The sequence below is a fragment of the Haemorhous mexicanus genome, chromosome 6 (assembly GCF_027477595.1).
Source record: "Haemorhous mexicanus isolate bHaeMex1 chromosome 6, bHaeMex1.pri, whole genome shotgun sequence".
NCBI lineage: Eukaryota > Metazoa > Chordata > Aves > Passeriformes > Fringillidae > Haemorhous > Haemorhous mexicanus.
Window position 1 is genome coordinate 4,188,015 of NC_082346.1, and position 25,297 is coordinate 4,213,311.

Consider the following 25,297-nt stretch of genomic DNA (forward strand, 5'->3'; position numbering starts at 1 on the left):
GCACCTCAGACCTTCTTTTTGGGAACACCTTGCTCATTACTTCTGTGTACAGAGGGGCCAAAGCTACCCAGAGATTTTAGTACTAATAGCACAGAAGAACTGTCATAGGGAACAGAGTTTGAGACTGAAAGATTTGCTAGGAGGTACAGGTAGTGTGCCTGAAAATGCTTAAAGTCTTAGTGAGCCTAATTCTAAACAAAGCTGGGGATATAAATTTGACTTGTCAGACAGAAAAATATCCTAGGTATCTAAATTCCTTCTAAACAACCAGAACTTCTGTTCATATAAATCCTTTGCTAACATAATTTCATTGATTTTGAAATTTTTAAATATGGAGATATAAAAGAGGTAGATAACATGCAGCCTTTTCAGTTAGTCAGAATATTTTTGTTTCAAATTCACCCAAAGATTCAATACAATGATAACAAAATTTCTTTAAAGAGAAAATGTTCACCTGTCTGCCAGGAAGGAGCCCTGAATTGTGGTAAAAGGGTAGATCCTGAAGAGACTGCCTGAGCAGTGCGAGACTCAATAGCAGAGAGAAAATTCATAACTGAAGAAGTTTCCTTAGTGTTACCTCCAGCACTGTGCATACTGGTATCAAATATTCCTGAAAGACCTAGATGATAGCAGAGAGAAATGAAACAAAACAGATAATTCAGATGAACTTCAAAGAAGCAAAATCAAATAACAGATCTATGTTCATAATTCACTAAAAACCCCCACCTTATGAAACATTAGCAAAATAAAGTACATTGATTTTTCTGTGTTAAATTGTTATGCAGTGTTACAACCGTAAATTGAAACTTCAATATATATTTTAAAACCTCTTATTAAATGGATGTCAAATAGGATGCTTATAACAGCATTTAGGTACACCAGTAAAATGCTTCCCTTATCTGAAGAGTCACTGTTCTATTTTCACTTGGTTAAACATTCAGAATTCCTCCTGAAACACATCCATCTTTTCTGTATCCAGTGTCTCCTTTTTGGGCAGCTTATGGAAGTTTGGACACATCTATAGGACTGGCACATGAAAAGGGGTTTTGGCTGCATTCCCTGTTTCAACAAACACCTCCATGTGTTTCCCATTGCTCAGACCTTTCCATAGCAGGAGGCTCAATGGGAATTGAGTAACTGAGATTATGTCAAGACTGCAATTCCAACCCTCCATCACCCTGATCAAGGACCTGGCCAGGAGATACAGACTCCAGTCAGCACATGAGCTCAAACACCTTTCTTTGGAAGCTGGGTTGCAAAGTGAGCATGAAGAGGTCAAGCCCCATCTTCTGGGGGGATCCAGAGTCAGGATTTCATCAGGATCAAAGACAGACCCCATAGCAGCTGTAACACAGCCTAAGCCACTGCTACATTTTAAATGAATTTTAACTTTTCCCCAGCAGGGTCTCAGTGTGCACATGGCAGTACAGCAGCAGAGTGCTCCAGCTCACATCAGTTCTGCTGTTTGCTTTAGTCTGGAGGAGCTGCCAGCATTTCTGCCACTGGCTTGGAGGCACACAATGTTTGCCCCAGGCATAGGCCAAATCCTGAAAAGCTGTATTTTAAAAAATAACTGCAGCTTTTTCAAAAAACAAGATACCAAGCATAACCTCCCTTGATATTTTCCTTTCTACTTACAACATTCTGATAAAAAGCTAACAACTGTTAACATCCTGCTACACACTCAGCTTGTCTAATACCAGTTGCTACCACTTATATGACAAATTCCCTTTGATTATAAAACTCATTGACTTTAATCTAAATCACATAACAGTTGGTTTGTTTTTTCTTTTTCCTCTGTAGCTATTTAAGCAGTCTTCTCATGATATGGACAGTTACCAGCAGGATGTTGGGTAGTTGAGTATCCAGGAAGCTGATGAGAAGCTGTGTATGTCTGTCTGTGAAGGTCTGTTTCTGAATGTGATGAATGTCCTCCTCCATAGCTTAAACTAAGGAAGAAATTAAACATTATTAACAAAGTGTACACCTATAGGAACAAAGAACAATTATGAAGTATCAATCACAAGCCAAAAAGTTACAGAAAAACAGGGAAACTAAAGCCCAAGATCAGACAGATCTAGTTCTGCTAGAATATCACAAAAAAAAAGTTAAGCAGATTAAAAATGTACTATTGAAACCTAAAAAGCCAAAGGGTTTAGGGTGGAGAAAAACCCTACAAAAATCAAAGCTGACCACATAAAAGTTTATAAAGGACTAGGTCAGAAAGACAGAGTTCAACTGTAAGAAACACTCACTGGGCACTTTTTGTAATGATTTACTGATAGCAAGTCTGCAAGGCAGATAACTATGAATACATGCCCACTTTAACATTTCCATTTTTAATTCCATTGAAACTTACAGGACCTCATTTGATTAAAAGGCTGAAATGACTAGGAAACTGTAGGAGCAATAGTTCTTAAAAAGGTTTTGGTACTTTTGGCACAATTTAATAAAATTGACAGTGAAAGCACTACCAAGTGACAAATCCATCTTCAGACCTCCTAGCATTAAATGCAAGTTAATGATTCCCAGCTTTTATTTAACATTTTTAAGTGAGTCACCCAAATGAACATGATGTTTCAATCAGGCTTAATGGAAGCACACATAAAATATACATTGTCTGGGTCTGTGCAAAACCAATAATGCAGAAAAGAAATAAATGTAATCTAAACACCAAGCAACCTTAGGAACTTGCCAAAAGCCCTAACGATTTCCAGTTTAAAAAGCAGAAAACAGAGAGAGAAGCAAAACAAAATCCCCAAACTTTCAAGCTTCCCCAGACTCAGTTCTGCATACCACCTGTCAAATGGAAGAAAATGAAGGCCAGCATGACCAAGTAACCATTTACCTGTTTCTCTTCTTGCTTTTGGACATCAAGTTTATAGGTTTCTGCTACTTACTCCAGTGCACATGTGAGACTGCTTCAATTTCAAAATTCAAGTGCAAACAAACGCCAAAACAACCCAGACAAGGAAAGCCACAGCCCTCCCTGCTGCCTGCTCTGAGGGAGACTTCCCTTATCTTTCATCCCCAGGGATGAGGGGCAGGCACTCTGCACCAGGAAAAATTAAACTCTCCATGCCAGGAATCATGACATCATGGGAAACTTTTATAGAAGACACCAAATCATACAAAAACTGGCAACACTGCTGGCTTAGCTTCATTTTCATTAAGAGGCAGATGAGCCTCTTAGAGCATTGTGACCTGCACACATCGTGAACCAGCAAGAGCCTGTCTGTGCAGGACTTTCCTGCCTGAGATGCACTATCAGGGGATGTATTTTCCACTTCAGCAAAGCTCTATAGTCAGCACGCCAGGCTACAGCACAAGCCTAAAGAATGAACCAAAATCCTTTGAAAAAACAAAGAACCTCAGCTACTGCTTTTCTCAGTTGTGCTCATTGTCTAGCACTTTAACACCTTTCACAGCAGTAATTGCAATTTAGAGAATTGCCAAACCTAAATTCAGAGTCAGCAGATCCCTGTGCTTATGCTGTAGAGGACAGATCTTTGTGCAGTTCAACACTATGCATCAGCAACTGATTTCTATTATAAGCTGACTGAAATCTAACTATTTGCATCACTGCTATGGACAACTGGCAGACATGATTGCATGACACTGTAAATAATTTTTTTATTTCCAGCATTAAACAATTTCTAATATTTCCAGACAAAAAAAAAAAAGCAACAGTGTTCTGCACACAAAACATTATGCAAGTATAAAGCCAATTGAAGTGCAAGTATTTTCATAAGAATAAAATGTTAAACTTAAGGTAGTTTGGGGTTTTTGAACAAACTTGCACAGTTGGGAAAAAAACTCCCAAACATACAACTTCAGGGACATGAAGCTTTCTTCAGGTCTTTTTAAGAAATAAAAAAAGCACTACATGAGAAAATAAGTATCTAAACTGAAGCATGGCAGATTGCTCACAAGAATTATCTTCACTCACAAAAATGCTGAGCTTGTGGAAACTTTCCTGCAACAGCAATAGATTGAATTTAGGTTTTCTTGCAAGTTTACCTAAAGCTTTTACCTATATAAAAGTATGTGGTGCTGACTTCTCTTTCATACAGGTTTTAAAGTCCTGCAGCAGCACAGCTTCCTTTTCCCATTCTGTATTTCGGGTGAGAGGCACTTTGGTGGTGTTCAGGCAACTGGGGCTACACTTGGCACCAAAAGCTCTTCCAGATGCGGCAAGACCCCAAACCCAGTACGGTACATCAAGCAATATCACCTCATTCCTCCTCCTTACTTGTAAAAGCAAAAGGTCATCAGCAAAAAGTGGATGAACTTTAATTAATCACCTGAAAATTAAATAATTTGTTGTGAGGGGTTTTTTGTTTGTTTATTTTCAATTTCTATTTATTCTGGTTGTTCAAGACTGTGACTAATTTCTCCCCTCTTCACTCCTGTACAATAAACACCTATTTTTTTTTTGTTAAGGGCAGGCACAGTATACACAAATACCACGAGACACTATAACACAAGCCTGCAGACCAGAGGCAGAATTCTCTGGAAGATAAAAGTAACTTGTAAAAAAAACTTGGACAAAGACTTTGTAACAAGGAGGGTGCTAGAATTAGCACTGGGATACAAAATAGCCCCTAGACTTCAGCACTCAGAAACATTGTTAATTTACTAGAACCTCAAAATTCTAGTAATGCTGGGCATCTTAGAACTCTCTAAGTATTTGATGGTGGTTTTTTTTTTTTATACAAACTCTCAGCTCATAGTTAATGCAACCACAACCTCAAAAATGAATCTGTCTTTCAATAAAAACATTGTATTTATTTGAACAGTTAATTGTTTATTGTATAATTACTGCTTGCTGGAATGTAGATTCTTATCTCAAAAAAGCCTTACATATACGCCTTCAGTTTACATAAGCTTATCCTAAACAAGCGTGGCAATCTGAGAGATTACTGCCTTAAGGTTTCTTTTTATAAAATTTGACTTTTAAACAGATGAATTTACACAGCATGTAATTCACATATCAAAAATACATCCAGAATGGCAAACTCCCTTATGGCTACCGAGCTCTGCTGCTCTTGTTTGGAAGTTTGTTACAATTGTGCAAGTTGTTACTTGTCCTGAAATGTCAGATAAGTTCCTGAAGAAACATTCACACTACTGGGTACTTGGCTATGCACTGCTCCAAAAGCACTTGGCCCTTATCACTGATTATCACAGTGATTTCCCACTCCCACTGTCATAGTGAACTGCACAATGGAGTGATTACTGCTAGGAAATAATATTAATTTGGCACACAAATTTGGAAAATAGTTCCCCTGAAGTATTTTTCATTGAAAAGATGAGTATTACTCTGAAATTAAATGTAAGAGATATCCTGTAAAAAGTTATTATTATTTGTCATTGCTGTAATAATGCAATCAAAAAGTGTGTATGACAATGGAAGTTAAATGACTCAACTATTAATCTGATTTTTTTTCAGCTGCATCAGCTGGGCTAATAGAAGATTTTTACTTCTCCAGTAAAATTTCTGGAAGAAAACTGTACAGTCATTGCACTTCATTGTTACTAAAATACCTCAACCTTGATTTACAACTCCTTTTTGTTAGCCCAGATTAAATCTGTCAAGAACTGACCCTTCACACATCTGTTTGCATTGCTATTCTCACGATCATTTATTTTCAAAGCATTCTTCAATCCAATGGTTTCATACAAATTCAGGTCTCCATCTGCAAAAGGTTATCGAGTCCCACTGCACTCACCACCCTTCTCACTTGCCAAGGCAATTATCAGGTTTATGCTTCACACAAGTGAGGGAAGCATTTCCCAACTTCAAACTCAGACTGAAGTACCATTTTTACATGGAAGCAAAATTTAGCTGCAATAAACACTGGACAGTATTTTTATTTCTTTTAGTTTCTTCAAATAACCATGCTCTCTGAGGCATCCATACAGAATAAAATGCAGAAACAGAAAACAACCACTTGATATAAGTATCTTTGTTCCCTTTCTATGTAATGATACTCCTTTTACTAAGTATTAAGTAATTTTTTTTCATTTTTCTACCTTATTTTCTGGGTAAATCTTCATTACAGCTCATCAATTTTTAAGGTTGATTGATTATTTTGCATTTGGTGCTTTCTGGGGGGGTTGTTTGGGTTATGTTTAGGTCAGTAACAGCCATCATTCAAGTACTAGGGAAACTCACAATGCTTACATGGAAAGCAGACCAGAACTCTTCAGGGTGCAATCCCCTGTCCTTAGGCACTTGTACTTCCTGCCTCTCACATAAAGGAAAACTGCTACAGAAACCCCCAGGTTAAATCCCAGAGCACCTTCAGAGCTGTGCTCAAAGTGAACCTGGACACCTACCAGACAAGAGGGTGCACAGGGAACTCCTGGCTCCAGGAGACCCCAGAGGTGCTGCCAGCACCCTGAGAAGGGAACTCAGTGCCCCAGCACAAGTCTGAGACCAAAACAACCAAGCCCAAACAACAAAAGTCACCAACCCAGCATGCACACAAGGCATCAGATTTGAGGCAGAGCAGAAATTTGATCTCATTTTTGTCTGCCCATTCTGCCTTACTGAAAACAAGAGCTCCTGTGAGAGGATGACTCGGCACAGCCCCCTTCTAATGAAAATGAAATGGCCACAAAGGAGATGAAAAAGAGCAGTGATAGCCTCGTGCTGGCAAGCAAATACCACTGAAATCACACTTTGCATTTTATCTTACCTGAGATATATGTGAAATAGGGGAATATCACTAAAACTTCCCTCTCTATCCCAAAGCTCAGACACTTGGCAAAGGAATCTCTCTCCAACCAGCTCTTCAGCTGTGCTATAGCAAATTCCATGCAGAGACAGAAAGCAAAGCCATAAATCTGACAAATGCACTTCTAAACATTAAAAATGCCATCCAAAATATAAGACACAGAAACTGACACACAGCTTCATCTCTTTTTGTCCACTGCATTTGATTTTAGATGTGTAAAATGCAGTTCCAGGTTGTATTACCTGCTGGCAAGTACATAGTTAGGATTAATATTTAATACCTTTAATATTAGATATTATAACAGCTAATTATAATATCGATATTAATATATATCTAATTATAATATCTATATTATAATATAATATATTATACTATCTATTCTATATATACAGTATATAATAGAATAGATATTCTAATATATTATTAGAATAATAGCTTTAATATTAGATACAATGTTTATTACTTTCCTTAAATACTTCTCTTTGTTATGTTGCCTTTACTCAAACATCTCCTGGAGAAAGAATGGAAGAGCATTATTTGAAAACTTCACTTGAATTTAATACAGATGAAGTGGAAGGTAAATGGCCCTTCAGCCACTCATTCTAACAGCAAGAGCTCCCTGCTTGCTACAGTCAAGCTAGAATCTAATTCAGCACCCAGGGGTTATCTGCAGATCAGAATAAAATTAAAATTTAAAAGCAATGTTACAGGTAGATAACTTCAATCCAGAAATAGGTTTAATCTTGTCTTTTAAAAAAGCCATGACCCTAAGAAGCAGAGGAGGGAGTCACCCAGGAAGAAAGTTGCTGCTTAAATGAGTTCAATACCATTAGTAACACCAAGTCACTCCTGTCCAACACACTTATGGAAGTTTAAAAGCACAGAAAGCCCTTAAAAACAACAGAAAACAGAAATGGAGAATGTCTCAATAATTAATTCCAAAGGAAAACAAATGCCTTCTCAGCCCAGAAACCCATTTCAGTGCAAAATATTTTTTAAATGTATACAATATGTGATTTTTCACTTCTATTTCCCAGCCACAGACATACTGGAGGGAGGGGGAAGACAGTGCAAACACAAATTTGGGTTGAAGCCTGAAAATATTGGCAGGTTCAAGAAAAATAGGAAACCAGCCTACTCCCTGCATCTAATTCCCTTGATCCTCGCATTAGATTATACAAGACAAGGCAAACCTTAACATCATATCTGCACCAAGAGAAAGAATATTTAACAATCCAGAACAGTTGCAGGGTCCATGTGTCCTGGGGTGACTCTGTGATGCTGAATTGTATCCCCATTCATCTGTTTAGCCCAGAAATCAATTTTCTGCCTTTAAACCTAGACCTGAGAGTGAAAGGGGGAGAAGGAAAAGGGGAGAATTTTCTTTGCAGCTGTATTTAAAAACAGAGATTGTCTGCACACAGATATGTTTGCCCCACACTGCAAGAAACAAAAGAAAAAAAAATTGCTACTTGAAAAATAAAGTCCACGGCTGAAAAATCAAAAGTAAATATTCTCAAACTAATAATACCTCAAGGTACATAATGCATTCTTTTAATAACAGCATACATCTTTAGCATTTGCCTAGCCTGTTCTTCTATTATAGCAAGAAAAAATAGTTATCAATATTTTTAAGTATTATGGCTAAGTGTAGATGACTTTTGGAAAGATGGAAAATACAGAATCAGACTGCAGTACTGAGGGAAGTCAGCAAAGCACAGAGGAGCAGCATTTTACTGACAAGCTCCACTGTCTGTTGGTTATGGCACATTCTCCCTTTTAATGCAATTACACACTACATAGCCAGTATAGAATATATCCCATCCTACCACACCAAAGGCAATCATTCTCCATTCTTTCATTAAAAATGAAGCTATAATGTTAATTTTCCCCTTCAACTCAAAGGCAGAGTCACCAAGAGCATGGCTGAGACTGCCACAATGTGGGCCAAGGATTGCCTGGAGGTACTTGTGAGAGGAAACTCTCATTACTTCCTCGCTTTCTAGGAGCAGAGATAAGGAGCTTCTAAGAAATAGGTTTTGAGGTAGAAAATTACACGCAGGGAGCTGCCTCAATAAGCAAAAGTTCACACTGTTCCTGTGATTCTTCACCTGAATATATATCACATCTTAAGGGAATAAAGAGATTTTATGACACAAAAGGTCCATCTCCCTTTTATTCCCATGCTAATATGTCTGAACTCCTTGTGCTTGATCCTTTTAAAAATGAAAAACAGGAAAGCCCAAATAGTCTTACTGGGACTTCAATACCTGAGTGCAAGCGCTGGCTTGTCTGATTAAGTAACCTGCAGAGTTCTTAACAACAAAGACAATATAAATCTGTTTTAAAAAAAAATCAGTTGAACTCTGTCTTGAAAATATGTATGTGAAAACTAATATTCAGATAAAAATGAGCTATTTATAAACTTCAACTTCAATTACTACTAAGTGATTGGACAAACTACTTTATGTCATTTTTTAATGCACGCAATCTAAACCAGCTTTCTTTATAAGGTTATTTATGGCTGAAATGCAGTACATATAACAAAATAATTTTTTTTTAAAAAAATCAGAACTGGTAAATTTGGAACCGCTTCTCTTGGCTTTGACAAAAAAAAAGCTTTGTAACTTAACCAAAAGAGAAACTTTCAAGCTTACAAAAAAGAAACTAAAATTTAACTACTCTGCAATGTCCGTCTAGAGCTCCTGAAGCATGTTTGAAGATTTCAAGGTCTGGAAAGGAGCTTTCAGTATTTTCCTGCTCTGAATATCCAAGACTAACTTTGATGTCCTTATTAAGACAGTATCATTTAAACAGACACTGTAACACATTCCTCCCAATTTGCATGATAATGCAGGGTCAGAAATAATTTTAAGACATTTGTTTGCCAAGCAGTGTTTTGGGAATTCATACATCTTCCCTGACAGCTTCTACTCGATCAGTGCCTGCAGAAACAGGAGTCCCATTATGGTCTGTGTAGCTGCCACCACTCTAAAATCTGCAATCTTATTTTCTTGTCTTTTGAGACACTGGATTATTTTGTCACTACATTTATTTATTTATCTTCTTCTATTACCTTCCCTCTGTGAAAGAACTTTTGCTTTACCCAGCATAAAGATAATAGCTGTGATTTTTTAAATTATAAAACATTTCTCTCCTAGAGTTTTACTTACAAATTCAAAAGATTTTTGCAACAGACAGTAATGGAAATCTAACACTTTTTCTCTGATATGTGATGCTATTCTGTTGTCAAAAGTGTACTTGGGGCATATTCAAAATTCTCCTCTAGATCATTCCAGTACTAATGGATGAACACGCAGCACAATCCTCTATTACAGCTGAGATACACACAAAAAGATTCCATTACTTTTAATAACAAATTTTATTTCAAAATATAAAAATCAGCAGAGCATTATCTCAAGATGTGGGTTAGCCACATCAGAGCCTTAATAAAATCACAATTCATTTTACCTATTGAAAAGCTTTTCAACCCTCATCCTCCCAGTTATTACAGCATTGTATTTTGTGGCAAGCTCGAGTCTTACCTTTAGGGTACTACAGGAATACTTGATATCCCATTTCTTACTAAGTCCTTTCTTTTCCATTTGTATGGAAAGGATGATGCTGAAGCTGAGGGTTTTGTCACAGAAAGAGGTAAGAAGTGCAAATACATGTGTGCTGTACACTAACAGAGCCATCTTATGCTGTCAGTGGGTTCCCTTCTTTACCAAACCTCAAAGCACTTTCCAGTTCCACAACCCATGGAATACCTTGTGCTTCAGTCTAGGGAAAGCCAGGCACAAGGAATAACCAACTCTGATTTACAGCCCTCACCACTGAGTCTCCAGTACTGAAAAAAGGCAGTTTCTCCAGGTTCTGTGAAGTTCAAATGCACTCCTGTGAAGAGCAGTGGTCGCATGGCCCACAGCCACTGGCACAGAATGGGGCCGCTCCTCAGTGACCACATCTGAGGTCTCACATCCTGCCACCCTACAGCCAAAAACTCAGGGCCATTAGATGGGCTCTAAGCCTCCCAGCACATCCACATGTCCACAGTGTTTTCCACATCCCACAGCACACTACAAGGGCTAAGCAGCTCATATGAGCTCCTTCAGCCTCATAACAAGAGGTATCCCTATGACTAACACCACTTCCATTCCAATTTAGGAGGTGTGCCCAGGAAAGATCTAACGTGTTAACAACACAGTTCATCATAAAACACAGCAGCAAAGAGTCCTTTACATTAAAGGAAGCACCACAGGGTGTTATTAACCAAGTTTATAAGGAAAATTAGCATAGCTCTTGAATTTATATCTTCTACCTCTTCACAAGTGCTCTCCTCATCCTAAAACAGGTTTAAATTTACATTTTTAACCTTACAAAGGGGACCCTGGCTATCATTTCAGTTGCCACAAGTCCTTATTTAGCTGGAAGAACCAGATGAACCCAGTTGCTTGTGAGTGCTTCAACCAGAAAATGTGCCTTGTTCCAAACTGTAGAAATACAGTTACAGCTACATGGCATTTACTTTGAGATAGGAAAAGCTACCCTATGTTAAACAAATTCATTGAATATGCCCCTGATACTGGTTTGAGCTTTCATGATGATCATGTCTAAACAAAACCAAGTATTAATCCAGATCAAAACAGCATACACACGACCTAAAAAAAAAATATCCTTTAACTGGTGAAAAAAACCTGTATTCTCTTAAAAACAGTAACAAAAGAGAGTTTTTTGAAGAGGAAAAGATGAAAATCCCATCTCTCTCCAGCGGCGCTGACTATCAGCAAGCTCCAGCTCACCAGTGCCAGCAGCTGAAGGTAGTTAGCACATGGCTGTGTTCAGAGTAGGGAGGAGTTGGCTTTCTACAATCACTCTTTGCACAGCAAATGAACAAATGTTCAGATTCAAGAAAAACTTATTAGAAATCCTGTTCTTGGCAGACTCAGCAGAACATAACGAAATGGGCCGAGCATCAGGATTGAAGGATTATTCACTGTCTAGCACTGGAATTTTTGACACGAAGACGAAAGAAAGTAAACAGGATGTGGTGTGAAACACCAAGCTGCCATATTTCTGAGAGGGATTTCCTGGGCAGGAAAAAGGGCAGCATGGAAGGTGCAGCACAGGCTGGTACAGTCAGCCTGGCCCACGCTGTGACACTTTGTCTGGCACGTTCTGGATGACCAAAAGCTCTCAGAACAGCTGGCCAGACATGTGGAATGCTAGACTGGAGCCCTCCAACTCTTCTCCCACAACACTGCCAGCTGAAAAAGGAGGGATATCTCCAATGAAATCTAGCTGTATGACTGCCCCAAGTAGAACTCCTGCAGGATTATTAAGGAATAAATGCTCCTTAGTATCCTGCTGTGTAAACACTATTACTCTAAGATAAGGATGCCTAAGGGTGCCTTCTTCCTGCTGAGCATAATTGGTTGCCCTCTTCCAAGTCCTAAGCAAGGAACACAGGTTGGCATGTAGAAGGAAGATGAAAAACAAGAAAAGCAAAATGGGAAAGTAAAAGCTTGTCTAAACATATGTAGGCTCTTGCTGAATTGTTTTGGAATAAGAAACTTTCAAGTGTGCAGAAATCCAGGAATAAGAGCTCCCTGCCCCTTTTTGTAGCCCATCAGAGAGGTTCTGAGGAGGCTCTAAAGAATGTAAGTGTCCACTTAGCCCCAGGTCTATCCAGGGCAATGAAACAAAAGGAGCCATGGAACAATGACAGAATAGCAAGCAGAAGTAAACCTAACACCTATGAAATCTGCCCAGTGAGACAAATAAATCTAGTACTTAATAACCATACACTCTGTCCTCTCAGAAAGCATTTCTATTTGCTTAAAAATTCAAAGAATTTTCTTTTCTCTGCCACTTGCATGGTACAGCAAGAAATGCTGTGCTGGAAAGGCTGAACTCTGCATGCTGCTCAAAGATATTTTTGTCACAGTTAAGGCTGCTAAGGAAAGTCTGAAGTGAGACTATTAATGTACTGCCCTTTGACTGGTTTTTGTTTTGGTTTGTCTTTTCTTTGTTTGTTTAATGTATGGAATAGGCACTCACCATGCAAAGCAACTTCTTCACATGCAAATTTGTGAAAGCTTTGACAAAATACAACAAAGATATCCATGCAAAATACACCTACTCTATAAGAGCCCTAGTATTGTTTAGAATTACTATAGTTCAGGCATAGGTGCTTTTTTCCTGACAGGAACAAGGATTTTTCTAAAAACAGCCTCCTTCCTATGACAGCTTTATGCCAGAATCAGCAGCAACTCCAATAAAAAAATAAAAGGTGGGCAAAAGTACAGAAGAAACAAGGTGAAAAGGTTGCTCTCTGTTGGTGTAAGGTGAACACACCTATGATTAAAGTTAAAAGGATGAAAAGCAAAATACACACATGGATGGGACTGAAACACTTTTTGCATAGGTGGTGGAATAGAACCTCCCCTTCTTGCAGAACAATGTATCCTGTACCCTGTGTGGAGGATGTTGGCTCCATGGGAAAGGGCTCCCATCTGAAATATCATTGTAAGTGACCTGAAGACAGATGTGGCACCCAGCTAACAGACACTTACCAAGGGCTCCTGCCAGGGAAGCAGGCAGCACAATTTGTGTGGGACACTCATCAAAGACAGTGACATTGCAAGACTGAGCCCATCTAAACCCTGTCCAGAACCACTGGGAAGAGTGGCCACACAGCTCTGCTCCCCGCTCATTCCCAGGTGCCACCTCTGGCTTTCAGCCCTCCAGCACAGGTTCACCAGCACAGATATCCAGCTCAAGCCATTCATGTTTCAGCCAGGAGAGTTTTCTCATGGATTAACAAATGGGACCAGCTCCCTGTGCAGTTGCACAAACACAAACAAAGACAAGGGAAGAGGAAGGGAGCCCCTTTCAGCAGCAGTGAGCCTGAGCAGCCAGTTCAGCCTTCTCAGGTAACTGCACCCTCATTCTAAGTTTCAGCTCATTCCTTCTGAAGATAGTTCTTTATCACCATTTCTCACTGCAGCAGAATGACACACACTGCTTGAAATCTTCCATGCAAAGCTGGCATTAAAATCTCACACAGGTAAGCAGCATCTAAATCCAAACAAGCCTGGCTGGCTCATTTTGAAACTTTAGCCAAGATTTTGCAAGATGACCACACACCTGCACCAGGGAAAAGCTATGGGACACAGAGCAAGCATGCATTCAGCTTCTGTTCAGCCAATCTTTGACCTTCCCACAGCTGTGATTTCAGTGTGTGCTGAATGCAGGTGAAAAAAAAAAGGAAAAGAAGAGTAGGCCAACAAATGCCAGCAAGTCCCTGTAAAGTATCTGCACTACACCATGGACTACCTGTGCTTATTTTGCATATATAAATGTTTCAGATATAAACCATGACAGAAAATTTGGTAAAATTTTAAAAGTGATCTACCTTTTAATGTTTTTAAAACTTATTTAATGTTTCTGTGCCTTTTAATACAAAATTTCTAAGTATATTCCCAGATTATGAGCTTTCTACTCTTGAAATACTACGCCATAGGGAACATTTTGTAGAATGTGTTTGACAACAAACATTGGTTTCACCTCTCAGAACAATTTCATTCGATGAAAGAAAGTGTTCTCATCTTTTCTAAAACACTCTGCACTTACAGAGGTCCTATAGCTATGCAAAAACCCATTAGAATTTAAAATTGAGCCTTAACTACAACACAATTATCACACAGCTGTTACAATAAGCATTAGTTTGACAGCTACGCAAAAATGAGTTTAAAAACCCATCATAACCATTTATCATAAAAGTGTAAGTCTCCCATTTATGTAACTTTGCAAATGAACTATCACAGTAACTAACTCTTTATCTTAGATTAGCTGTTACAGGCCACACTAACAAATGTCAGTGCTATCTGTGAAGAACCATATTGAATTAAATGACATAAAACCCCATATGCTTGGGCAGGACAGAGATGGATACAGACATAAAGGAACATCAGAGACCGTGGCAATCACCACAAAATTTAAATCAACAACAAAATAATTGTGACTGACTTTTAATCACATGCAGCAGATTTGAGTCTTAGAGCTGTGGTAAAAACAGAACAACAACAGTGAGATCTCTCCATTAGTAAAAATCCTTTTCTAAATGAGTACCCCCAAGCCAGAGAAACTCAACCAGAAACCTCATCCATTATCAGCTGCCTCCATGTCTCTTTCCAAGCAATTGCAACAGTTTCTCACACTATTACACATCACCTGGTTTCTGAATACTCAATAATTCCTGAGCAAGCAGCAAGTAAGCATGGCACACCTTATCTGCTATTCAACAGCTTTTGGCAAAGAGGAAGTTTAAGCACAGAGGTAGGGTTTTCTGACAGCTACAGTAAAAGACCAAAAGTGGCAGTGCACTCCTAGAACCACCAGAAATTCCTTCAAGATGCTGACAGGCTATGTAAGGGGTCTGGAGCACCCGCTCAGCCCCTGCTACCAGGCTGCAGTGTCCCAGTGTGCTCCCCAGCAGGAGTGCCAGAGGATCCCAGTGATTTCCATCAGCTTCCATCCCAATTCACCATCTCCTATTCCATGGGAACAGTTATGTCACAGCAGGCCTGGTAGAAATGTCCTTGTAACACTTCACCACACATTTCCTTTGAGTTGATAAGAATAGAGGCATTGCACAGACAAAACAGTGCCTGCAAGAAATAAGAAGCAGGATAAAAACCAGATGGCTGAAATGAAGCACAGGAAGACAGGAGCAATGCTTGTAGGGAAGAGAAATCATTTTGATGAGCTGAGTCTGTGAACATGGCTCTCCACACAAAGGGAACATAACCTGCCACAACACGGCCTGCAAGAGCATAATTATGAAATTTGAATGAAATATTGTCATCTATATCACCTAAAGGCTGAATTCTTTTCAAGCAAGTACCAGATGAACATGACACATATTTTTTTAATTTAACATCAGGCTAATGCAGCTTCAGCTGTTAAGATGACTACCTGTCAACCACAATCAGAAACACCACTTCGAAAAATGCGATGTGATCTGTAACACAAGTCGAGGGCATGGACAGCATATTCCTTTACAGTGCAGCTATACCTTCACCATTTCCTTCCAGGCTGCTGCAAGCCTTGGCAGTGACAGGAATGACTCTTCCATTCCAATTCCTCAGCAGCTCCATCCAAACAAAGACAAGTGCTACCAGCAGTAGAGGAATCCACAAGCACCTAAAGCCCAGACTCTAGTCATCACATGGTTCAAATCTTTAAATCTGGCCAAAGACAGGGTATATTAATTCTTGTTAAAATGACATGAACCCAAAGAAGCCAGTTCAGGAGAATTTCAAGCACAAAATATGATTAATTATTCAGTATTTTCCCTGTCCTTGGTACAGTTAAAGAAAAAAGTTTAAATGTTTCAGCCAACACATTTTAAATGCATCATTTGTCACCATGGATAGAACCTGGAGATGAAATTTCAAAGAACTAAAACAAAGTTTTCTCCACATTGTTTCCTGAAGCATAGTATAAATACTGCCATATCATACTGGGATGCAATAATACTAATTTGATTGGTATAGGCAGCAGGCAGACACCTAATGAGCTTCTGCATGGTACTTCTCTTGGGATTTTTCTCCATGCCATTTCTTCTAAAGAATTCCCAAAATGTACATCTAAGACAGCATTCATGCAATACAAAAAGGACAGGTCACTGACTTCCCCTGAAATCAACACAGCAACCTGACCAAAAGCACTTCAGTGATTAGGAAGAAAAATTGCAAAGAATTATATGAGACCTTACTTTGCCATGCAGGCAACTCCTCAGGGAAACTGGCTAAAGAGCTTAATAGAGCAAGGGTTTGGCCAAAAAGCTGCAATTCTCTGTGAAACAGGGAATGTACAGCCTCACATCCCAGGGAGCTCCTGAGATCTTCTCACTGCTCACTGCCTTAAATGCAATGTGCACACAAGGAAGGGAAACTGACAACTTGGAGGAAATCTGAAAGAAATCTGGGAAAACAACTAAAGCAGCGAGAAAAGAGAAAAAAAAATCTCTGGCAATAAACTTCAAAAGATAATATTTTTATTAAGAAAAATAAGTAAAGCAATAAATTAATTAAAATTAGAACTCATACTTGACATATTTTCAGCGTTGATGAGGTTATAAGCAAGACTTGGTGGCCAGAAACTAAAGGCAGCTCTCTTCATATCAGAATAAATTAGTCACTTGTATACTTTACCAAGAATTGTGCTGAATTTTGCCTCATTGGAAATTTTTAACTACACCTTCCAAAATGTAAGCTCTATTTTCAAACACAGATTGGGGGGGAAAAAAAAGTTCTATGGCCTGCATTATGAAGAGGTCAGACTAGATGATTGCAACAGTCCTTCTGACTTGATAATCTATTAATCTTATCAGACATGTCTGACCACTTTCAGAACCAAGTGCAAAGTCATCTATTAGTGCACCTATTTTGACGGGATATTTTTAGCCCCAGACTCTCTTTTACCTTTAAACGTCGTCGAGATGGGAACTGCAGATAAATCAAGCTAGAGACATAAAAGGCAGTCGATAACGAAAATCTCATCGCCTAGAGAACATTCGTTTTAGTTGGCAGAGCTACACCATCAAAAAGCAACCCGAAGCCAATAAGATACCCCGTATTTCCCCCGCACTTCCCGGAACTTTGCAGAACTCTCCGCGGGACTGAATCGCTCCAGACAAGTTTTGGCTGAGAGGAGGCTCCGCACGCCCCGGAGCAGCGCTTTAGAGGAAAGAGGTTCGCCAGGCACAGCGGAGCGCACAACAGCGGAGAAATGGAAGGGCGCGGGGGATGCTGGCGCGGCGCGGCCGCCTCCGCCGGCCCGGTGCCCCGGCGGGCAGCATTGTTCGGCCGGGCAGCGCCGGTGCCCGCGGCCCGCTTCGCTCCGGGAGCCGGGCAGGGACGCGTGAACTCTTGAACCCGCGCCGCAGCCTGCCGCGAGCCTCCGGGGCGGAGAGACCGCCCGCCCCGCCGCCGCCGCCGCCACCGCCGCGGGCCGCCGGAGACAGCGGGGAGCCCGCGCCGCCGCCCCCCGCCCGCCGGGACGCGGCCTCCCCCGCCCCGCCCGGCCCGGCCTCCCCGGGGCCGCCGGGCCCCGCTCGCCCCCCGCCCTGCCCTGCCCCGCCGCCGGGGCCCCTCTCGGCCGCCCTCGGCCAGGCCCCGGCGCGGCCCCCGGCCTTTCCTGCCGCTGCCCCCTCGGCGGACCCTCCTCACCTGGGCTTGAGGCTGCCGGCGCCGCGCTCGTAGGCCCAGGAGGCGGCGGGCGGCGCGGTGCCCGGGGCCAGGGGCTCGGCGAAGCCGGGGGTCGTGGGGTAGTTCCTGTCCATCATCGGGGCCGCGGGGGCTCCGTGGGGGCCCTGCGCTCTTGAGGGCGGCGGGGACCGAGCGGGGCGGGGGGGGAGCGGCGCCTCATCCGGGGCGGGCAGCGCCGCGGCCCCGTGCGGCCCCCTGCGCTCCGCTCCCGCTCAGCGGCGGGCGGCGGGCGGAGCTGCGGGCGGCGGCGGGGGCTGCGCGGCCGCCGGACCCATGTCGGGCTGCGCGTTCCCAGGATGCTCCTCCCCCGCCAGCGCACTGGGGCTCACGGGCTCCGTGTCCGGGGGCAGGGAGGCCGCGGCGGAGGGGCCGCCGGGGCCGCCGCCAGCAGCGCCGGCGGGGGGAGCGGGAGCAGGAGGAGGAGGAAGAGGAGGAGGAAGGAGGTCTGTGACTCGCGGACGGGCGGCCGCGGCCCGAGGGGGAAGCACGGCGGCGGCGGGAGCGGAGCGTGGCGGGGGGCGGTAGCCGCCACCGGGGCGGGGTGGGGGGGGCTGAAGGCGGGGACGGGCGGGGTGGCGGTGTCGGGTACGGGGGAGGCCGGTTCCTCGGTGAAGCGAAGCGCTGGCGCTTTGTTGGAGGAACCGGGGCGGGGCCATGTTGTTCCCGCGGAGGGGAAGCGCCGCCAGCCGCGGGCTCCGGGGCAGCTGCCGCCGCCAAGATGGAGCCCGGCAGCCGCCCCATTGTACGGCGCTTTGTGGGGCGGCCCTCCCGCTCAGCCCCTGGCACCGTCACCGGGCGCTGACGCCGCTCCCCGCGCCCGTCCGCCTCCCCCCGCGGCGGGGATCGCCGAGCCACCACCCGCCGCCTCCTCTTTTATGTGTCTGTATGTCAGAGCTTTCCCAAAGAGTCGGGCATTCCCCATCCAGAAGTCATCAGCAGGCCTGAATGGAATCGTATGATGGGATCGCAGAGTGCTTTTGATGGGAAGGGAGCTCGAAGATCATCCAGTCCGATCCCTCCTGCCATGGGCACGGGCACCTTCCACTAGATCAGATTGCTCAAGGTCCCATCCAGCCTGGCCTTGAACAATTCCAAGGATGGAGCAGCCACAATTTCTCTGGGTGTTCCAGTGTCTCACCCTCCTCACAGTAAATAATCTCGTCTTAATATCTCATCTAAACCTACTTCCACTTTAAAGCCGTTACCCCTTGTCAGTTACCCCTTGTCAGATGCCCCTTGTCAGATGCCCCTTGTCCATTGTCCCTTGTCCATTACCATATGCCCCTTGTGAAAAGTCCCTTTCCAGCTTGTGTATGCCAAAAGTCAGCTAGCAAGAGAAGAGAGAGAATATCTGTTTATTCTTTCTTTATTTTTATTTAGTCTAAATTTAAATGGTAAAACTTGTAAAGGACTGCTTTAGCTAGGACTGGCTAAAGCAGTTTATTTTTATTTAGAGCAGCCTAAGCCACCTGGTTTGTAGATGGTAAATTCCTGTATCTTTTGCTGAATGCTTGTTAAAACAAAGAATAAGGGAAACGGGCACCATCTGCACAGAGCAGAGTAGCAGCAAAAGAGACATCAGGATGATGAGTGAACTGTGGTGTCTTGCTTTCCCTGCAGATTGAAGATAGGCAGGCCGAGATGAGCAGCAGGAATGTGCCTCAGAGGTAAAGATGAGGAATATGCTCTTGAAAAGAGGGTGACTGCACCTGAAGGCACTGCTCAGAAGAGGAAGGTGTATGCTAATGAGCGAGTAAGTCTTTTGAAGATTCAGTTTGTAGCACTCCAGGCAATACTGAACCACAGACTGAAATGAATTCTGTAGTGAAATGCGTTTAGAAACTTGGCTACAGCCAATCAGATTAGATGCTAAAAAAAACAAAGCTGCACAAAACCTCAACATTGGAATGAAAAGATGGAGTGATCAGTATGAAATGAGAAAGAAGAAAAGTAATAGACTTCAGGAGGAAAAGCTGAGGCTCGGCTTTTCTCATGCCTACTTTCAAGAATGCAGCCGTGGATGGGAGGGAAAGAAAGGTAAGTGTGAAAGTCATCAGCACTGAGGAGAGGAGCAAAGTCACCCAGAGGCCAGGGCAGAGGGTGGAGGGAGAAGCAGCAGCTCACCAAAGCCAGAAACCAGCAGAGTGAGTTTTCCTTGTGTTTGCATAAGTTAGCACCTGTGTTGCTTGCAGCTGGAGGAGCCATGTGGGGGGTGGGAGACTTTCTCTCCCTGGGAAACGGGAGGGTTGCTGTTTTACATATGAACGAGGCCTGATGACAGAAAATGACTCCAGTTGTATGCTAATAGTGCAGGGTTTGCGCTGCTGATGCTGTTGAAAGTGCCATTTCCAGTGGGGAAGGACCCACAGTTTTTTATTTCCCTGCAAGATCTCCACTAATCGCCATTATATTATTACACTTAGAGCACATTGCTTCCCTCAAGTGGGGCTGAGAGGAGGGTGATACATGGAACCGATATGAAGTGCCTTTTCCATCTAGTTGTACTGTCTGGTTTTCTAGAGTGAACATGTTGCTGTGGACTTACTTGTCCTAAATTTGGAAAGATGTGTTAATAAATTGTAAAGCTGCTAGTGTCTTGTTTGTTTTTTTTTCCTCAAGTAATGGCAACATGAACTGCAAGTAGTACCATTATGTTGTTAATTTCCATTACAGAGCTGCTCTAAAGAGAATGTGGGGGTGGGTACATGGCTGTAAAATCATGTTACACGAGAAATCACAAACAAGAACCCGTCCAGATTTGCAGGCAGGGAAAAATAGACAGTGCCTTCATACCACTAAATGAACCACAGACACAGTGTTTCCCTGAGCATTGCTGGAGTAGATCCTTTTCTCTGGCAATCAAATAGTGAAGTTGAGTGAAACAGAAATTGTGACACCTGTTGTTAAGTTTAATTTCTTTTACATGGTTTTAATAGAGGTGGAATAGACTAAAAGCTTAATCACTTTTGTCCACAACCATCAGATAAAGTCAGTTTATCCAGCGATTTGCTTTTCCTGTGTATGAGATAAATCTTGTCCTGAGATCAGCCAGGGAGACTTCCTCAGCTTTCTCATTAAACTGACCCCTGCTGCTCGTTGCTGTTCTCTGTCTAGGAAATCTTCCTCGAAGTTTGTGCATTTTATCTTTTTGTAACCAAATGGTATTTAGTAACACTTATCTCTAAGACAACAAAAGAATATGTTGAGAGTAAGTGCTTTTACAGTATCCTGGTACCCAGGGAACTTTTAAGCAGCTTTTCTGAAGGATCTGTTCAGGGATAGAAAAATTCCTTTGATAGATCATGTTAATTAGACTTTTCTTTTAATGTTTAGATTAAAGTGTACATATTAAAATGTGTATTTAGCAGTTATGTTAGGTGTGTTAATGATTCTGAAACTTGGATTCTTGGCTTAATAAGAAATGGTTTTGTTTCAAATGCAGCTGTTACTTGCTGTTTAAGAACAGAGCTTTGGTGGGTTAAAATGCCTTCTGAACTGTAGTGCATAACTTAGTGCCTGTAGCCAGTAGTGATATTGTATGTGCTTCTCTCTGAAGTCAGAAATTTAATATAATAAAAATATCTTGCTGAAACATAATACAATTTTTCTCTCTATTTAAGACCAAAATCTTAAGTTGAAGCACTGTAACACTGTAACACAATCTCCAACGCACCAGCCTGGAGCACTACTGATTTTTTTTGTTTCTCATTTCTTTCCTTAAACAAAGAGTCTCCACTTAGAAAAAATAAATCCTTTATAGAATCAAAAATATCTTTTGGTAGCTAGGAGAAAGATGTAAGTACTTAAGGTAACACTTTAATGGGAATCATCTGCTTAAGGTCTGAGGAATGATCTCCAGTGCTGCAGCATGTGCTGCTGCCTCCAGATGTGGCGTAGCAGCAGGGCTGGGCTGCCTCAGCTGCTTGCTGGCAATTCAAAGAAGAAGGTCTGACTGTCTCTCTTTCCCTTCTTCACCCTCTCACTTCTAGTGATGAGCTCTGGCCACAGGGTGAGTAATGAATTCACTCCACTGGCTTCCCTTTTTCACCTTTACCTTTTTCTGCCAGAGGTGATTTTTCCGTAATTTTGCTGAGCTGAGTCAGCTTGCCTTTGTGAGAGCAGGCTCAGCTGCAGTGAGCAGCCAGTTGGAGATGACAGGGAAGTTTTACTTCTGATGATGAGATGATGTCTTGGCTGGTGGTACATTCCACCTGGAAATCTCTAGTCTAGGAGTGCACTCTGCAGACAGTGCTGGGCTCCTCTGTGACACTTCAACCAGAATCAAGCCAGCTCTGTTGCAGAACTGTGTGAGCTAGTATACACTGCCTCTTAGGGAAAATCTCCTGTTTCTCTTTAAATCATTCATTGTTACACAAGGTTGAATGGCAATATTGCTTTTTGAGGTCTGGTTACATGTTTTGAGTGAACATATATCAAATGAAATGCAGGATCAAGCTAAGGGGTAGTTGGTAGTTTTTTGTGATTTTATCATAATTAAAGCAATATAGCAATCACAGATCCAGGGCCAAAATCATGCTCCAGTTCATGACTGGCATCAATGTATTTATTTGTAACAGATATATTTATTTATTAGCTTCTTTGTTGCACAGTGTGCTAGAATTATTATGTCTGTTACCAGAAAAAATGCAGGCCAGTGTAGGAGTTGAGTGTGATTGTTTTTTATATTGTATATCATAGAATGGCCTGGGTTGGAAAGGACCTTGAAGATCATCCAGTTTCATCTCCCTTGCCATGGGCAGGGACTCCTTCTGCTATCCCAGGTTGCTCAGAGCTCCATCCAACGTGGCTTTAAACACTTCCAGGGATGGGGCAGCCACAGCTTCTCTGGGCAGCCTGTGCCAGGGCCTCCCCACTCACACAGCAAGGAATTTCCCCCTAAATCTGATATAAAGCTACTCTTTTTCATTGTGAAGCCTTCTCCCTTGTTCTGTCACTGCATGCCCTTGTAGAAGTCCCTCTCCACTCTCTTGCAGGCTCCTTTCAGGCACTGGAAGGCCACCGGTGACCCCAAAGCCTTCTCCTCTCCAGGCTGAACAATCCCAATTCTCTCAGCCTGTCCTGGTATGAGAGGTGCTCCATCCCTCTAACCTTGGTGCTCTGCTCTGGGCTCACTGCAGCAGGTCCTGGCCTTGCTGTGCTGGGAGCCCAGGGCTAGGTGCAGAGCTCCAGCTGGGATCTCCCCTGAGCAGAGCAGAGAGAGGGGCAGGATCCCCTCCCCAGCTGCTCTCACACTGCTTTGGGTGCAGCCCAGGCTGGCCTTGGCTTTCTGGGCTCCAGCTGCACACTGCTGGGCCATGTCCAGCCTCTCACCACCAGCACCCCAAGTCCTTCTCCCCAGGGCTGCTCTGGATCTGCTCATCCCCAGCCTGGACTGGTACCAGGGGCTGCCCTGGCCCAGGTGCAGCACCAGCACTTGGCCTTGTTAAACCACAGGAGATTTCCATGGGCCACTTCTTGAGCTTGTCCAGGTCCCTCTGGAGGGCAGCCCATCCTTCAGGAGGGTCACTTGCACCACTGAAGGATGGGATGTACAAGACTGGCTGTCACTGTTAGGTCTGACGTGACACTTACACACACACACACACACACACACACACACACACACACACACACACACACACACACATGTAATCAGGGTCCAAGAAGAAAACGCTTTTATTCTGTGTGTTCTCCAGCTTATGTACTCTTAACAAAGCATTATCTTAAGGTCATTAACTACATCAGTATATTCATTGGTGCAAAGCAATTAGCATCAATAGAATTGGCAAAAGTTTTACAGAAATTTAATAAGGCACATATACACATCTACTTAGGCACGTAGTCTAGCTTACAAAAATTTTCATGTATCCTTTCTAATCTGTTTCCATGCTGATGGCCTTGTCTTCTTCCTTGCTATGGATACACTCAAAAATCATCAATTGTTTTTTCTTCTATTAACTCAGCTTTGCTGGCAGGCCAGCTGTCAAGCCCCTCCATAACTGGCTATGCAGTAGAACTGTGTGGTATGTTACAGCTTTAATGGTGTCATGGGTGTCAGAGCACCAGGCCAGCACCACTGGGGGTCCTTGTCCTTAGGGCAGCCCATGGTGATTCTTGCAGCACTTGCTGCCTGTGCTTCTGGCTTCCTTTTCACTGCAGGTACAACAAACCTGGCTCTATGCTGTTTTTCCAATGTCTCTCTATCCCCAGTGCCCCCTTGTTTCACAGAAAGCATTGCTCCTGTACTTTGCTTTTCCATAACAGATGATGCCTGGTTTTGGTCTTGTTCTGGCTCTTCCGTCGCATTTCTGTGCCAAAATATTTTTTCTTCCTTTAAGAGGCTTTCAGCTAAACCTGTAAACTGGGCTTTGCAGCAAAATTCTTAGTGTACTTTAGGGCAATTTTTGGTGGACTGGAAAGAATCCAGTGGATGAATAGTCAGATGCATATGCTGGATCAGCAGCTTCACCTGTTGCTGATGGAAGAAAGTAGTTAAGGGCAGAACGTGCAGTTAATGGTGCCAGTCTGAGATTACAGCTTGGTTGTTGCAAGTGGACAAAAAGGATTGTATTTTAGCACATAATGGTACTTTATTTTAGAACTATCACAGTATCATGAATAGCTTGCTGACATACATAAACACCTCAGTGCTTAGCTTTCAGTGGCTAACCATGTGTCGACAAAAGCTTTAGAAATAAATTTAAACAATAGCCTTGTGCTGAGAGAATGAATCCTCACAATTGCTTGGAAACAGTGTTTTGGAGACTTAAGCACATTCTTTTTCAAAAACTAATGTTTCAAAGATAAAACAATCAAATAACTTGAATGTATCTGATCAGATGAAGTTTGAAGAAGTTCAGGCCAAAGCTGAATTGGGTCTGATGTATCAACACATTGTGAAAAGTGCACAAAATAAGATTTCTGCAGCACGTTTCTGTTGAGCACTGTTGGACAGCTACACATCCTGGATGCAGCACCTTTGTGCAGGCTTTGGCTGCTGCCAGCCTGTGGTATCCTGCATGAGCAGGAATGAGTGAGTAGATCAGATAGGCAGTAATAACATGAGTTTTGGTTAGGCTTGTTATTAGTCACTGACTGCGTTGTTTGTTGTTGTAATTGTGATTCTGACCAAAGCAGAAAATTGCAGTTGCTTTAACAGATTAGATTTTGCATTTAATTTGGCATGTGGCCTCTTTAAACATAAAGCTAGGCATTAGGGTATGTGTGAATAGGGAAGAGAGTGCTGCCTTTCAAAGGAGCACACTCTGTCTTGGAACC

General features: G+C 42.5%; 1 protein-coding gene and 1 long non-coding RNA gene across 4 annotated transcripts in view; one reads left to right on the plus strand and one right to left on the minus strand.

Moving 5' to 3' along the window:
- The window catches only part of QSER1 (glutamine and serine rich 1), a 44,097-nt gene extending 25,929 nt beyond the window's left edge, over nucleotides 1-18,168 (minus strand). For 2 of the 3 annotated variants that reach the window (XM_059848329.1, XM_059848327.1), the window contains exons 1-3: nucleotides 17,981-18,166; nucleotides 1,840-1,949; nucleotides 455-619 (exon numbers count right to left, since the gene is read on the minus strand). In XM_059848329.1, coding sequence (XP_059704312.1) covers nucleotides 455-619; nucleotides 1,840-1,949; nucleotides 17,981-18,096 — 391 coding nt within the window. In that variant the 5' untranslated portion in view covers nucleotides 18,097-18,166. Of the gene's footprint in view, nucleotides 1-454; nucleotides 620-1,839; nucleotides 1,950-17,980 lie in introns of all 3 variants that reach the window. The other variant, XM_059848328.1, reaches the window with a different exon arrangement.
- A 465-nt stretch (nucleotides 18,169-18,633) lies between these two features.
- Nucleotides 18,634-20,608, plus strand: LOC132328473 (uncharacterized). Its single transcript, XR_009486777.1, has 2 exons — nucleotides 18,634-19,167; nucleotides 19,640-20,608. It is a non-coding gene; the product is annotated as an uncharacterized LOC132328473 (long non-coding RNA).
- The last annotated feature ends 4,689 nt before the right edge of the window (nucleotides 20,609-25,297 follow it).